Source organism: Salmo trutta, chromosome 25 (assembly GCF_901001165.1).
Source record: "Salmo trutta chromosome 25, fSalTru1.1, whole genome shotgun sequence".
NCBI classification, from domain to species: domain Eukaryota; kingdom Metazoa; phylum Chordata; class Actinopteri; order Salmoniformes; family Salmonidae; genus Salmo; species Salmo trutta.
In genome coordinates, this window is record NC_042981.1 from 19,586,100 (window position 1) to 19,599,641 (window position 13,542).

The 13,542-nt window shown below is 43.9% G+C and overlaps 1 protein-coding gene across 12 annotated transcripts in view; it reads right to left on the reverse strand.

Moving 5' to 3' along the window:
* Nucleotides 1-13,542, reverse strand: part of LOC115162131 (ral GTPase-activating protein subunit alpha-1) — a 116,515-nt gene that overhangs the window by 77,803 nt on the left and 25,170 nt on the right. For 9 of the 12 annotated variants that reach the window (XR_003869487.1, XM_029713135.1, XM_029713137.1 and 6 more), the window contains 3 exons: nt 13,274-13,341; nt 11,995-12,165; nt 4,778-4,918 (listed from right to left, as the gene is read on the reverse strand). Coding sequence is in view for 11 of the 12 variants with exons in the window: in XM_029713135.1 (XP_029568995.1) it covers nt 4,778-4,918; nt 11,995-12,165; nt 13,274-13,341 (380 nt within the window). In the remaining variant the exon portion in view is untranslated. The remainder of the gene's footprint in view (nt 1-4,777; nt 4,919-11,994; nt 12,166-13,273; nt 13,342-13,542) is intronic. The other 3 variants (XM_029713143.1, XM_029713142.1, XM_029713141.1) reach the window with 1 other exon arrangement.

Here is a 13,542-nt window from a genome sequence, read left to right on the forward strand (position 1 = left end):
AGAGAATGCCAAGAGTGTGCAAAGCTGTCATCAAGGCAAAGGGTGGCTATTTGAAGAATCTCAAATCTAAAATATATTTTGACTTGCTTAACACCTTTTTAGTTACATGATTCCACAGCTATTATTTCATAGTTTTGATGTGTTCACTATTATTCTACGATGTAGAAAATAGTAAAAATAAAGATAAACCCTTGAATGAGTAGGTGCCACCAAACTTTTGACTGGTACTGTAAGTATTCAGACCCTTTGCTGTAAGACTCGAAATTGAGGTCAGGTGCATCCTGTTTCCATTGAAAATCCTTGAGATATTTCTACAACTTGTTTGGAGTCCACCTGTGGTAAATTCAATTGATGGGACATGATTTGGAAAGGCACACACCTGTCAATATAAAGGTCCCACAGTCGACAGTGCATGTCAGAGCAAAAACGAAGCCATGAGGTCGAAGGAATTGTCCGTAGAGCTCCGAGATAGGATTGTGTCGATGCACAGATCTGGGAAGGGTACCAAAAAAATGTCTGCAGTGTTTAAGGTCCCCAAGAATACAGTAGCCTCTTAAATAGAAGAAGTTTGGAACCACCAAGACTCTTCCTAGAGCTGGCCGCCCAGCCAAACTGAGCAATCTGGGGAGAAGGGCCTTGGTCAGGGAGGTGACCAAGAACCCAATGGTCACTCTGACAGAGCTCCAGAATTCCTCTGTGGAGATGGGAGAACCTTCCAGAAGGACAACCATCTCTGCAGAACTCCACAAATCAGGCCTTTATGGTAGAGTGGCCAGACGGAAGCCACTCCTCAGTAAAAGGCACATGACAGCCTGCTTGAAGCTTGCCAAAAGGCACCTAAAGGACTCTGACCACGAGAAACAAGATTCTCTGGTCTGATGAAACCAAGATTGAACTCTTTGGCCTGAATGCCAAGCGTCACGTCTGTAGGAAACCTGGCACCATCCCTAAGGTGAAACATGGTTGTGGCAGGATCATGCTGTGGGGATGTTTATCAGCGTCAGGGACTGGGAGACTAGTCAGGATTTAGGGAAAGTTGAACAAAGCAAAGTACAGAGAGATCCTTGATGAAAACCTACTCCAGAAAGCTCAGGACCTCAAACTGGGGACAAAGGGGGGATCAATTATGTTTTAAGTTCCTCGGCGTACACATCACAGACAAACTGAAATGGTCCACCCACACAGACAGTGGTAAGACGGCGCAACAGCGCCTCTTCAATCTGAGGAGGCTGAAGACATTTGGCTTGTCACCCAAAACCCTGACAAACTTTTACAGATGCACAAACGACAGCATCCTGTCGGGCTGTATCACAGCCTGGTACGGCAACTGCACCGCCCTCAAGCACAAGGCTCTCCAGAGGGTGGTGCGGTCTGCACAACGCATCACCGGGGGCAAACTACCTGCCCTCCATGACAGCTACAACACCCGATGTCACAGAAAGGCAAAAAAGACAATCAAGGACAATAACCACTTGAGCCACTCCCTGTTCACACCGCTACCATCCAGAAGGCGAGGTATGCACAGGTGCATCAAAGCTGCAACCAAGAGACTGAAGAACAGCTTCTATCTCAAGGCCATCAGACTGCTAAACAGCAATCACTAACACAGAGAGGCTGCTGCCTACATTGAGACCCAATCACTGGCCACTTTAATAAATGGATCACTAGTCACTTTAAACAATTCCACTTTAAATAATGCCACTTTACTAATCTTTACATATCTTACATGACTCATATCATATGTATATACTGTATTTTATACCATCTATTGCACCTTGCCTATGCCGTTCGGCCATCGCTCATCCATATATTTATATGTACAGTTGAAGTCGGAGGTTTACATACACTTAGGTTGGAGTCATTAAAACTCGTTTTTCAACCACTCCACAAATTTCTTGTTAATAAACTGTAGTTTTGGCAAGTCGGTTAGGACATCTACTTTGTGCATGACACAAGTTATTTTTCCAAATTTTTTTACAGACAGATTATTTCACTTATAATTCATGGTATCACAATTCCAGTGGGTCAGACGTTTACATACACTAGCCTTTCAACAGCTTGGAAAATTCCAGAAAATTATGTCATGTCAATTAGCCTATCAGCAGCTTCTAAAGCCATCCTTTGAGTTAATTGAGGTGTACCTGTGGATGTATTTCAAGGCCTACCTTCAAACTCAGTGCCTCTTTACTTGACATCATGGGAAAATCAAAAGAAATCAGCCGAGACCTCAGAAAAACAATTGTAGACCTCCACAAGTCTGGTTCATCCTTTAGAGCAATTTCCAAATGCCTGAAGGTACCACGTTCATCTGTACAAAAAATAGTACGCAACTATAAACACCATGGGACCACGCAGCCGTCATACCGCTCAGGAAGGAGACACGTTCTGTCTCCTAGAGATGAACATACTTTGGTGCGAAAAGTGCAAATCAATCCCAGAACAACAGCAAAGGATCTTGTGAAGATGCTGGAGGAAACAGGTACAAAAGTATCTATATCCATAGTAAAATGAGTCCTATATTGACAACCTGAAAGGCCGATCAGCAAGGAAGAAGCCACTGCTCCAAAACCGCTATAAAAAAAGCCAGACTACGGTTTGCAACTGCACATGGGGACAAATATCGTACTTTTTGGAGAAATGTCCTCTGGTCTGATGAAACAAAAATAGAACTGTTTGGCCATAACGACCATCGTCATGTTTGGAGGAAAAAGGGGGATGCTTGCAAGCCGAAGAACACCATCCCAACCATGAAGCACGGGGGTGGCAGCATCATGTTGTGGGGTGCTTTGCTGCAGGAGGGACTGGTGCACTTCACAAAATAGATGGGATCATGAGGCAGGAAAATTATGTGGATATATTGAAGCAACATCTCAAGACATCAGACAGGAAGTTAAAGCTTGGTTGCAAATGGGTCTTCCAAATGGACAATGACCCCAAGCAAACTTTCAAAGTTGTGGCAAAATGGCTTAAGGACAACAAAGTCAAGGTATTGGAGTGGCCATCACAAAGCCCTGACCTCAATCCTACAGGAAATCTGTGGGCAGAACTGAAAAAATGTGCGAGCAAGGTGGCCTACAAACCTGACTCAGTTACACCAGCTCTGTCATGAGGAATGGGCCAAAATTCACCCACTTATTGTGGGAAGCTTGTGGAAGGCTACCCGAAATGTTTGACCCAAGTTAAACAATTTAAAGGCAATGCTACCAAATACTAATTGAGTTTATGTAAACTTCTGACCCACTGGGAATGTGATGAAAGAAATAAAAGCTGAAATAAATAATTCGCTCTACTATTATTCTGACATTTCACATTCTTAAAATAAAGTGGTGATCCTAACTGACCTAAGACAGGGAATTTTAACTAGGATTAAATGTCAGGAATTGTGAAAAACTGAGTTTAAACGTATTTGGCTAAGGTGTATGTAAACTTCCGACTTCAACTGTACATATTCTCACTCACCCCTTTAGATTTGTGTGTATTAGGTAGTTGTTGGGGAATTGTTAGATTACTTGTTAGATATTACTGCACTGTCGGAATTAGAAGCACAAGCATTTCGCTACACTCACAATAACATCTGCTAACCATGTGTATGTGACCAATAAAATTTGATTTGAAAGGTTCACCTTCCAACAGGACAATGACCTTAAGCAGACAGCGAAGAAAACACAGGAGTGACTTCGGGGCAAGTCTCTGAATGTTCTTGAGTGGCCCAGCCAGAGCCCAGACTTTAACCCGATCAAACATCTCTGAGAACTGAAAATACCTGTGCAGCAACACTCCCCATCCAACCTGACAGAGCTTGAGGATCAATTTCGAGTCTCATAGAAAAGGGTCTGAATACTTATTCAAATAAGGCATCTGTTTAAAATGTTTAATACACGTGTAAAAATCTCTTAAAACCTGTTTTCGCTTCGTCGCTATGGGTTATTGTGTATAGATTGATGAGGGGAAAAAATATATTTAATCAATTTCAGAATAAGGCTGTGTAACGTAAAAAAATGTGAATAAGGGGAAGGAGTCTGAATACTTTCCGAATGCATTGTACATCTGTGTAAAGGATGAAATGATCAGGTGGTTGAATTTAGTCAGCCCAATAGGCAAGTTTGTATTAATGGGTTACTCTAACCCAATATCACTTCACCCAAGAGCACCAACCAAGTCCATGCAATAACATGTTTTCTTATGTATGCATGTTCTCATATACAAAAACAATGGCAGACAAAACATGGCAAAAACTGCATTCCTTTTCATGGTTAATAGAATATTTAAGCTGCATCCAATCATATCCATATCATTAAAACCAAAACAGCTGCAGTAGAGAAAACAGACAAATTACAATACATCAATAAGAACAAATGAGAATGAATCCCCAAAAAATCATTAAAAAAATGGGTTGACAATATGTCATATCTTAGCAGAAGCCATCAAATCATAAATTGATAGGGACTAGGGATGCACACCAAACCACATGCAGGGAAAACTGTTTGGATCTGAGAAGGATATTAAATAGTGATTCAGAAACAACAACAGCCTAAAAACACAACATACCCCCAGAGTCTAGGCCAGAGAGAAATATCCTCAAACAAGAACTCCCAAACACACCAAGACAAGCAGGCTGTGTGGAATCACAAGCAAAGGCAAGCATAGAAACAATATGCAAAGACAGACAAGAACATACAGATAGTGAGTGAAGAAGTGAAGTGGGTGGAGGGGGGTACAGATAGACACACAGGTACAGATAGAGGTACAGGTACAGGCGTAGAGTAGAGGGCTCTACCTGCCAGCTCGTCAGCTAGGGATGTGAGGACAGAGTCAGACAGGAGAGGGTGGAGAGGATGGATCAGGACAGGGGCACTTTTAGCGCTGCGGATAAAGGCTTGGGACAGGAAGCTGTCGCCCGTAGAGCAGCTACGCAGGGCTGAGGGACGGACGGACGCCACACAGAGAGGAGAGAGAAGGGAGGAGTAGGAGAGAAAGGAGGGAGGGGAGGTGAAAGAAGGAAAGGGGAGAGGGAAGAGAAAATAGAGAAGAGTAAGGGTCTTGGCTCAAGCGAAAAATAATGACCTGTAAAAGTCAAGTCATGGAATAGAGGGACAGAGAGGAAATGGATAGAAAAGGAGTTTAGAAAGAAGAGGAAGGTAAAAACGGGAGAGGAGGAAGGTGAGAAAGTGAGAGGAGAAAGTGAGGACTGTGAGATTAAGGCAGAGAGCAGTGACCTTCAGAGAGGAGGACTAGGAAAAGGCAAAGCTACTGTCTGCCTGACTGTACCTGAGGAGCCAGGTCACAGAGCCCTCCGTGATTATGACTGTAGGTTACGTCTGTAACCCTGGTTCTCTGATAGCATGAGTGAGGTATTTCACTATGGGATACGCACCCAGCATATTCGTCAGAAGCCTTATTACAGTACGCCAGCCATGATTGGCTGGATGTCGAGATGTGTGCGTCGGGGAAGGGTTTCCCTCCTACCCTATAAAGGACCCGACGCAGCGTCTCTGAGTCATTCAAGAATAAGCCACACCTCTTCCACACTCATGCAAGGAGGGTGGTCTGGTGAAATACCTCACTCATACTATCAGAGAACCGGGGTTACAGTCGTAACCTGTAGTTCTCTTTCAAGTGTTCGTTTCGGTATTTCACTATGGGATATACTGAGTCCCGTATTGCCAGACAAGCTTATCCTGACGACCAACTGCCCTGTGCGATATATCACACAAATGGGCCTTACCCTCAGAAGATCCTACACCTAAAACAGTATGTGCCAGGGTTGGTGCAGTGACATCGAGCCCATAAAACTTTGCAAAGGCGAAGCCCTACTTGCTGCTGAGCAAATATCTTGGACAGATATGCCCCTAAATAAAGCCCAGGACGTAGCCATTCCTCTAGTGGAATGAGCCCGTAGATCAGTAGGAGACTGAAGACCCTTACTTGTGTAGGCCAAAGCAATAGCCCCCACTATCCAGTGGGAGAGGCGTTGTTTAGTGAGCGCTTTACCTGTGAGGTTTCACCCAGGAAACAAACAAATGATCACATTTCCTAAATCCCTTAGACCTGTCCATGTAATGCGCAGAGCACGTACTGGACACAACATATGCAATCGTTGATCAAACAATGATACCCTATTGTTACCAGGTGCAAATTGCACACATGACGAGTGCACAGAGAATGCGTGAATGTCACTTAAACGCTTTGCAGAAGCCAGTGGTCGTAATAGCGCAGTCTTAAATGAAAGAATTTTCAGTTCCACCTGATCCAGGGGTTCAAAAGGCTGTTGGCACAGAGCATCCAAAACAATTGATAAATCCCATGATGGGGCAAGCTGTTTGGACACCGGACACAAGCGACGTGCACCCTTCATAAAACGGACGACAAGGGGGTGTTGCCCCACTGTCGTGTTCCCAAAACCCATATGACAAGCCAATATAGCTGCCAGATATACTTTAATGGTAGAAAAATACTTTCCTTTTTCTACAAATTTCTGTAGAAACGACAAGATTACCGGGACAGAGCACTGGAATGACACTGTCTGTATTTTAGCGCACCATTCCTCAAACACCTGCCATTTATAATTATAAAGGGACCTGATAGATGCGGCTCTAGCACTCTGAATAGTGTAAATTACAATGTGGCGCAATTAGTATGAGCGATAGCCCCTTCTCCCGCACCCTGGCTCGGGTGGGGCAAATCAGGATCAGTGGGGGGAATGCATACAGGAGGACACGTGGCCACTCGTGCGCCAACGAGTCCACTCCCATCGGTGCGTCCCGATCCCTCACGGAAAAGAATAGCGGACACTGAGTATTCTCCATTGATGCATAAAGATCCACTGCTGGCATGTCGAAGTGTTTCCAAACCTGATTGGCTACCTCTGGGTGGGGCTTCCACTCTCCGTATAGAAGGTTCCTCCCCTGGCAAGTAAATCTGCCCCCAGATTCAGTACTCCTGGTACATGAGTAGCTCTCAGTGACTGGAGATGCACACTGCTCCACATAATCAGTATGTGTGCCAGTGTGTGTAAGTGAGGGGATCGCAGTCCGTTTATGTAAGCCACAACAGTGGTATTGTCTGTTCTGACTAGAACATGCCGACCCTCCAGAAATGGGAGGAACAACTTTAATGCTAAGGACACTGTAAGGAGCTCCAGGCAGTTTATGTGAGTAGAACGGAGATGGGGTCCCCACACACCCGTTGACTGTTCTGCCCTCATGAGTCGCACCCCAACCCGAGAGAGATGAGTGCGTCTTGACTACTTTTCTGGATAAAATAGTGCCCATCTGGGCACCCTGTGACAGACACATCCTGTGTCTCCAGGAGTGCAGTGCTACCATGCAGTCTATTGAGATTAGAGGTCGACCGATTAATCGGAATGGCCGATTAATTAGGGCCGATTTCAAGTTTTCATAACAACCGGTAATCTGTATTTTTGGACACCGATTTGCAGAATTTTTTTATATTTAAAAATATTTTTTATATACACTTTATTTAACTAGGTAAGTCAGTTAAGAACACATTCTTATTTATTTTCAATGACGGCCTAGGAACGGTGGGTTACTGCCTTGTTCAGGGGCAGAACGACAGATTTTTACCTTGTCAGCTTGGGGATTTGTTTTTGCAACCTTCCGGTTACTAGTCCAACGCTCTAACCACCTGCCTTACATTGCACTCCACGAGGAGCCTGCGTGGCAGGCTGACTACCTGTTACACGAGGGCAGCAAGAAGCCAAGGTAAGTTGCTAGCTAGCATTAAACCTATCTTATAAAAAACAATCAATCTTAACATAATCACTAGTTAACTACACATGGTTGATGATATTACTAGTTTATCTAGCGTGTCCTGCGTTGCATATAAATGATGCGGTGCCTGTTAATTTCTCATTGAATCACAGCCTACTTCGTCAAACGGGTGATGATTTAACAAGCGCATTTGCGAAAAAAGCACTGTCATTGCACCAATGTACCTAACCATAAACATCAATTCCTTTCTTTAAAATCAATACACAAGTATATATTTTTAACGCTGCATATTTAGTTAATATTGCCTGCTAACATGAATTTCTTATAACTAGGGAAATTGTGTCACTTCTCTTGCGTTCCGTGCAAGCAGTCAGGGTATATGCAGCAGTTTGGGCCGCCTGGCTCATTGCAAACTGTGTGAAGTCCATTTATTCCTAACAAAGGCCGTAATTAATTTTGACATAAGATTGAAGGTTGTACAATGTAACAGCAATATTTAGACTTAGGGATGCCATCCATTAGATAAAATACGGAACGGTTCCGTATTTCACTGAAAGAATAAACGTTTTGTTTTCGAAATTATAGTTTACGGATTCGACCATTTTAATGACCAAAGGCTCGTATTTCTGTGTGTTATTATGTTATAATTAAGTCTATGATTTGATAGAGCAGTCTGACTGAGCGATGGTAGGCACCAGCAGGCTCGTAAGCATTCATTCAAACAGCACTTTCGTGCATTTGCCAGCAGCTCTTCGCAATGCTTCAAGCATTGTGCTGTTTATGACTTCAAGCCTATCAACTCCCGAGATTAGGCTGGTGTAACCGATGTGAAATGGCTAGCTAGTTAGCGGGGTGCGTGCTAATAGCGTTTCAAACGTCACTCGCTCTGAGACTTGGAGTAGTTGTTCCCCTTGCTCTGCATGGGTAACGCTGCTTTGAGGGTGGCTGTTGTCGATGTGTTCCTGGTTCGAGCCCAGGTAGGAGCGAGGAGAGGGACGGAAGCTATACTGTTACACTGGAAACACTAAAGTGCCTATAAGAACATCCAATAGTCAAAGGTATATGAAATACAAATCGTATAGAGAAATAGTCCTATAATTCCTATAATAACTACAACCTAAAACTTCTTACCTGGGAATATTGAAGACTCATGTTAAAAGGAACCACCAGCTTTCATATGTTCTCATGTTCTGAACAAGGAACTTAAATGTTAGCTTTTTTACATGGCACATATTGCACTTTTACTTTCTTCTCCAACACTTTGTTTTTGCATTATTTAAAACAAATTGAACATGTTTCATTATTTATTTGAGGCTAAATTGATTTTATTGTTGTATTATATTAAGTTAAAATATGTGTTCATTCAGTATTGTTGTAATTGTCATTATTACAAATAAAAAAATAATTAAAAAAAAATATATATATATTTTTTTAAATGGCCGATTAATCGGTATCGGCTTTTTGGGCACTCCAATAATCGGCATTGGCGTTGAAAAATCATAATCGGTCGACCTCTAATTGAGATCTGTACATGGTGATGTTTGTGACGTATTGGGCTCAGACCCAGAGAAGAGACCCAGCTTTGAAACCCACTCATATTCAAACGTCCTAATGGAATGACTGCTAAAGCCGATGCCATGAAGCCTAGAAGCCTCAGGCATGTTTTGAAAGAGACTAGGTTCCCTCTGCGAAACAGTGCTAGGCAATCTTGGAATGTTCTTATACATTCCATCAAAAGGCGAGCTTTGAACAATACTGAATCCAGGATTAAACCTAGGAAAGAGATTGTCTGCATGGGAATCAGAACACTCTTTACTGTGTTTATTCTGAAACCTAGAAGTGTCAGGTGTTCCAATAATAGCTGACTGTGTTCTAAGACCTCATCTTCGATTGCGCACACAGCAGCCAATCGTCTATGTACGTCATCAGCCGAATGCCCTTCTCTCTGAGTGGGGCTATAGCTGCCTCGGTACACTTCGTAAAGACACGAGGTGACACAAGAGAGGCCAAAAGGGAGCACCAGAAATGTGTAGATCACACACTGAAAAGCAAATCTGAGAAATGTCCTGTGAGGGGAGTATATTGAGATGTGAAAGTAAGCGTCCTTCAGGTCGACGGATACGAACCAATCGCCTGGGCGCACAGAACGTAGCAAAGCAGTGTGTGTCAACATTCTGAACGTATACTTTCTCATGTGTCTGTTCAGAGCATGTAGATCTAAGATCGGGCGTAGGCTGCCCCCCTTTTTTGGAAGCAGGAAATATCGAGTAAAAACCAGTGGCTTTGCTCGGGAAGAACAATTATTTTTGTCCTTTTTCCTATTAGTGATGTGATTTCCTCTCGGAGTACATGCGCTGATTCCACCTGAACCTGAGTGCATATGATTCCTTTGAATCTGGGCAGGGTGACAGTGAATTGCAGTCTGTATCCCCTGTCTATCGTGCCCTGTACCCAGTTTGACACTGCAAATGCCCGTCAATTCTCTCTCTGCTCCGAGAGAGGGCTGACCCGGGCTTTCCCCCATAGATGGTTCCGCAGCACCCTCTGTCGGGGGGAGGGTGTACGACAGGCCGTGACGCACTACGCACGTCCGGCTGGCTCGTAGTGGGAGCACGCTCATGAGAAACATGTCTGACTGCTCCCTTGGCCTGTAGCCTGGTTGCACTAGTGTTAACTTTTTATGTGTTCATTTTTTATGTGAACTGACATTGGGGAGTGTTTGAGACAAGAGGGGGGCTTTGTGGAAGCATCAAATCAAATCAAATCAAATTTATTTATATAGCCCTTCGTACATCAGCTGAAATCTCAAAGTGCTGTACAGAAACCCAGCCTAAAACCCCAAACAGCAAGCAATGCATGTGAAAGAAGCACGGTGGCTGGGAAAAACTCCCTAGGAAAAACTCCTGAGAAAGGCCAAAAACCTAGGAAGAAACCTAGAGAGGAACCAGGCTATGAGGGGTGGCCAGTCCTCTTCTGGCTGTGCCGGGTGGATATTATAACAGAACATGGTCAAGATGTTAAAATGTTCGTAAATGACCAGCATGGTCAAATAATAATAATCATAGTAATTGTCGAGGGTGCAACAAGCACGTCCGGTGAACAGGTCAGGGTTCCGTAGCCGCAGGCAGAACAGTTGAAACTGGAGCAGCAGCATGGCCAGGTGGACTGGGGACAGCAAGCATCCATCTGAACATTGTCTCTTCTCTTTGGGCTGTACTCTGTGACCACCAACTTGGGCCCGGTACGCCGGACAGAACACTGAGGTGCCTGGGAACTTGCACCCTGGAACAGGCTCAGGATTGGAGGAGGGGATAGAACAGTGCTTAGCTGCCAGAAAAAAAATAGCATGGTTGGCTAGTCCAATAGCTAGCGATTAGAGTGGGTTATCTCTGACGGTGGCACTCGGTGTGAAGGCCAGGTACCGTTTCCGAAAGGCCAGGTTAGAAAAGATAGCTTGATGTAGCAGGGAAACTTTTCTTGCCGAAGTAAAAAAATAAAAAAAATAAAAGCTAGCTAGCGTGGTGGCTAGTTTTCCGACGACTAATCACTGTTCGGATACAGCTAACTTGGATGTGAACGAGTTAGCCGTGTCACAGCTGTACCCGTTACTCCCTCAAATAAATGTTCCTCTAGCTATGGTGAAGGGAATCCCAAGAAAAGCGCCCGGCGAGCGAGTTGTAAGCTCACATCTATGGACAGTTTAGCTAGTTCTGGAAAATGCAGTCGTGTTGAGGTAAGCTTTCTGATGAAAAGCGAGAAGAGGTGTTTGATTGACTCAGAAACGCTGCGTCAGGGTCCTTTATAGGGTAGGAAGGACACCCTTCCCCGACGCACATGTCTCGATGTCCATCCAATTATGGCTAGCGTAGTGTAATAAGTCTTCTGATGAATATGCTGGGGGCGTATCCCATAGTGAAATACCGAAACGAATACTTGAAAGAGAACCCACACAACCCTTATGCTCAGTTGAAACCTTCTTCACTGGAGGACTCCCACACGGTACTGATTTCCTATTTAATTGATTATGTATAAATGGCTAAAAAAAGGTTATGACAGTTAACAGCAGTATAGCAGCATTGACCATTACACCAAAACCCTACTCAAATGTGCCACGTACATAGGTCTACTGAAACCATTACATAAAGCATTTTAAATAATCCATGAAAATATATCTTAAACACCTTGCCATAAGGTTAAGACAACCACCCTTCCCATATGTAGACATGTAGTTTCCTCTGACAAATATGACGGCTGTGGCACTAACCCACAGTCTTCTGGCGTATGATGTTCCTGGCCTTCTCCATGCCCGGGGAGCCAGCGGTGGTGGCACTGCGCTGCCTCATGGCTGCTGCTTGACCGCTCCCAGGCTGGTCCCTGCTCCAGCCCTTAGAGAAAGAATGGTCCACAGCCGTCTTCTGGCCCTCGTGAGCGCCCCCTAGTGACCAACACAGAGAGGGAAAGATTGGGTACAGGTTGGAACGTCTCTGTGGTGTTAAACAATAGAAAGGGGAGGGAGAGGGAACGGGAGAGACAGACAGAGAGAGTGATGGAGAGAGCAGTGGTGTAGTGGTCCAATTGCAAAGGCACCTAGCACTGTTGTTTGGTTAGCAGTGTTTCTGTAGCACATGAATTGGAGTTTGAAAAATAAATGGCTACTGGATTGATGCAATAAAAGAAGGTTTTGGGAAAGCATTTCCATCTACCAAAAGATGGTTAGGCCTATCATTATCATCGCTATATTTTTTATATTTCTTAATTGTTTTAAACCTGGACATTTTACTTCATATTATGAGGAATGTCTTACCTTACTTTAAAGTAGCCTATAGCCAAAATCCCACCATAGAAACGTGGAGGCAATTATTTTTATATTGACTTAGTCATATGCTTTCTCCTGTTCTATTGGCTTTCCTTCAACTTCCTTCCATTGTCAAGCAGCCAAAAGCATTATCTTAGTAAAATTAGCAAACCATGATGGTTGTTGCATATTTAAATCCCCTTTCTTTCCACGAGGTGAGATCTTGCATGGAGCCCCAGGCCGAGGGAGATTGACAGTTCTTTTGTGTTTCTTCCATTTGCGAATAATCGCACCAAATGTTGTCACCTTCTCACCAAGCTGCTTGGCGATGGTCTTGTAGCCCATTCCAGCCTTGTGTAGGTCTACAATCTTGTCCCTGACATCCTTGGAGAGCTCTTTGGTCTTGGCCATGGTGGAGAGTTTGGAACCTGATTGATTGATTGCTTCTGTGGACAGGTGTCTTTTATACAGGTAACAAGCTGTGGTTAGGAGCACTCACTTTAAGAGTGTGCTCCTAATCTCAGCTCGTTACCTGTATAAAAGACAACTGGGAGCCAGAAATCTTTCTGATTGAAAGGGGGTCAAATACTTATTTCCCCCACTGTATCACTGGGTATTAGGAAGTGAGTACATGCAATGCCCACAAAACAATAAGTGGTTATACGGCGTATACCTGCCTATACCCTCCAGTACACCACTGAGAGAATGATAGAGAGAGGAAGCAGTGTGTGTCCATCAGAGTGAGTACCTTTTCCCTTGTGTTTCTTCTGTTTCTGTTCGCTCAGCTTGTCCAGGGGCAGCTCGTTGAGGTCCAGACTGTACAGATTATGGAACAAAATAAAACATTTAAAAAGGGGCCAGCCCTCACTGTGATTCCATTACAAATTGATCCTCTGTTTAATATGACCATAAAACTTCAATTAAAATGCAGTCTCAAATAGCCGCTTTTAATAGTCAGGCAACGGCACACATTTCAGCAAATAAATGCCTGTCTCAAATAAACAGCGGGTCTAAATG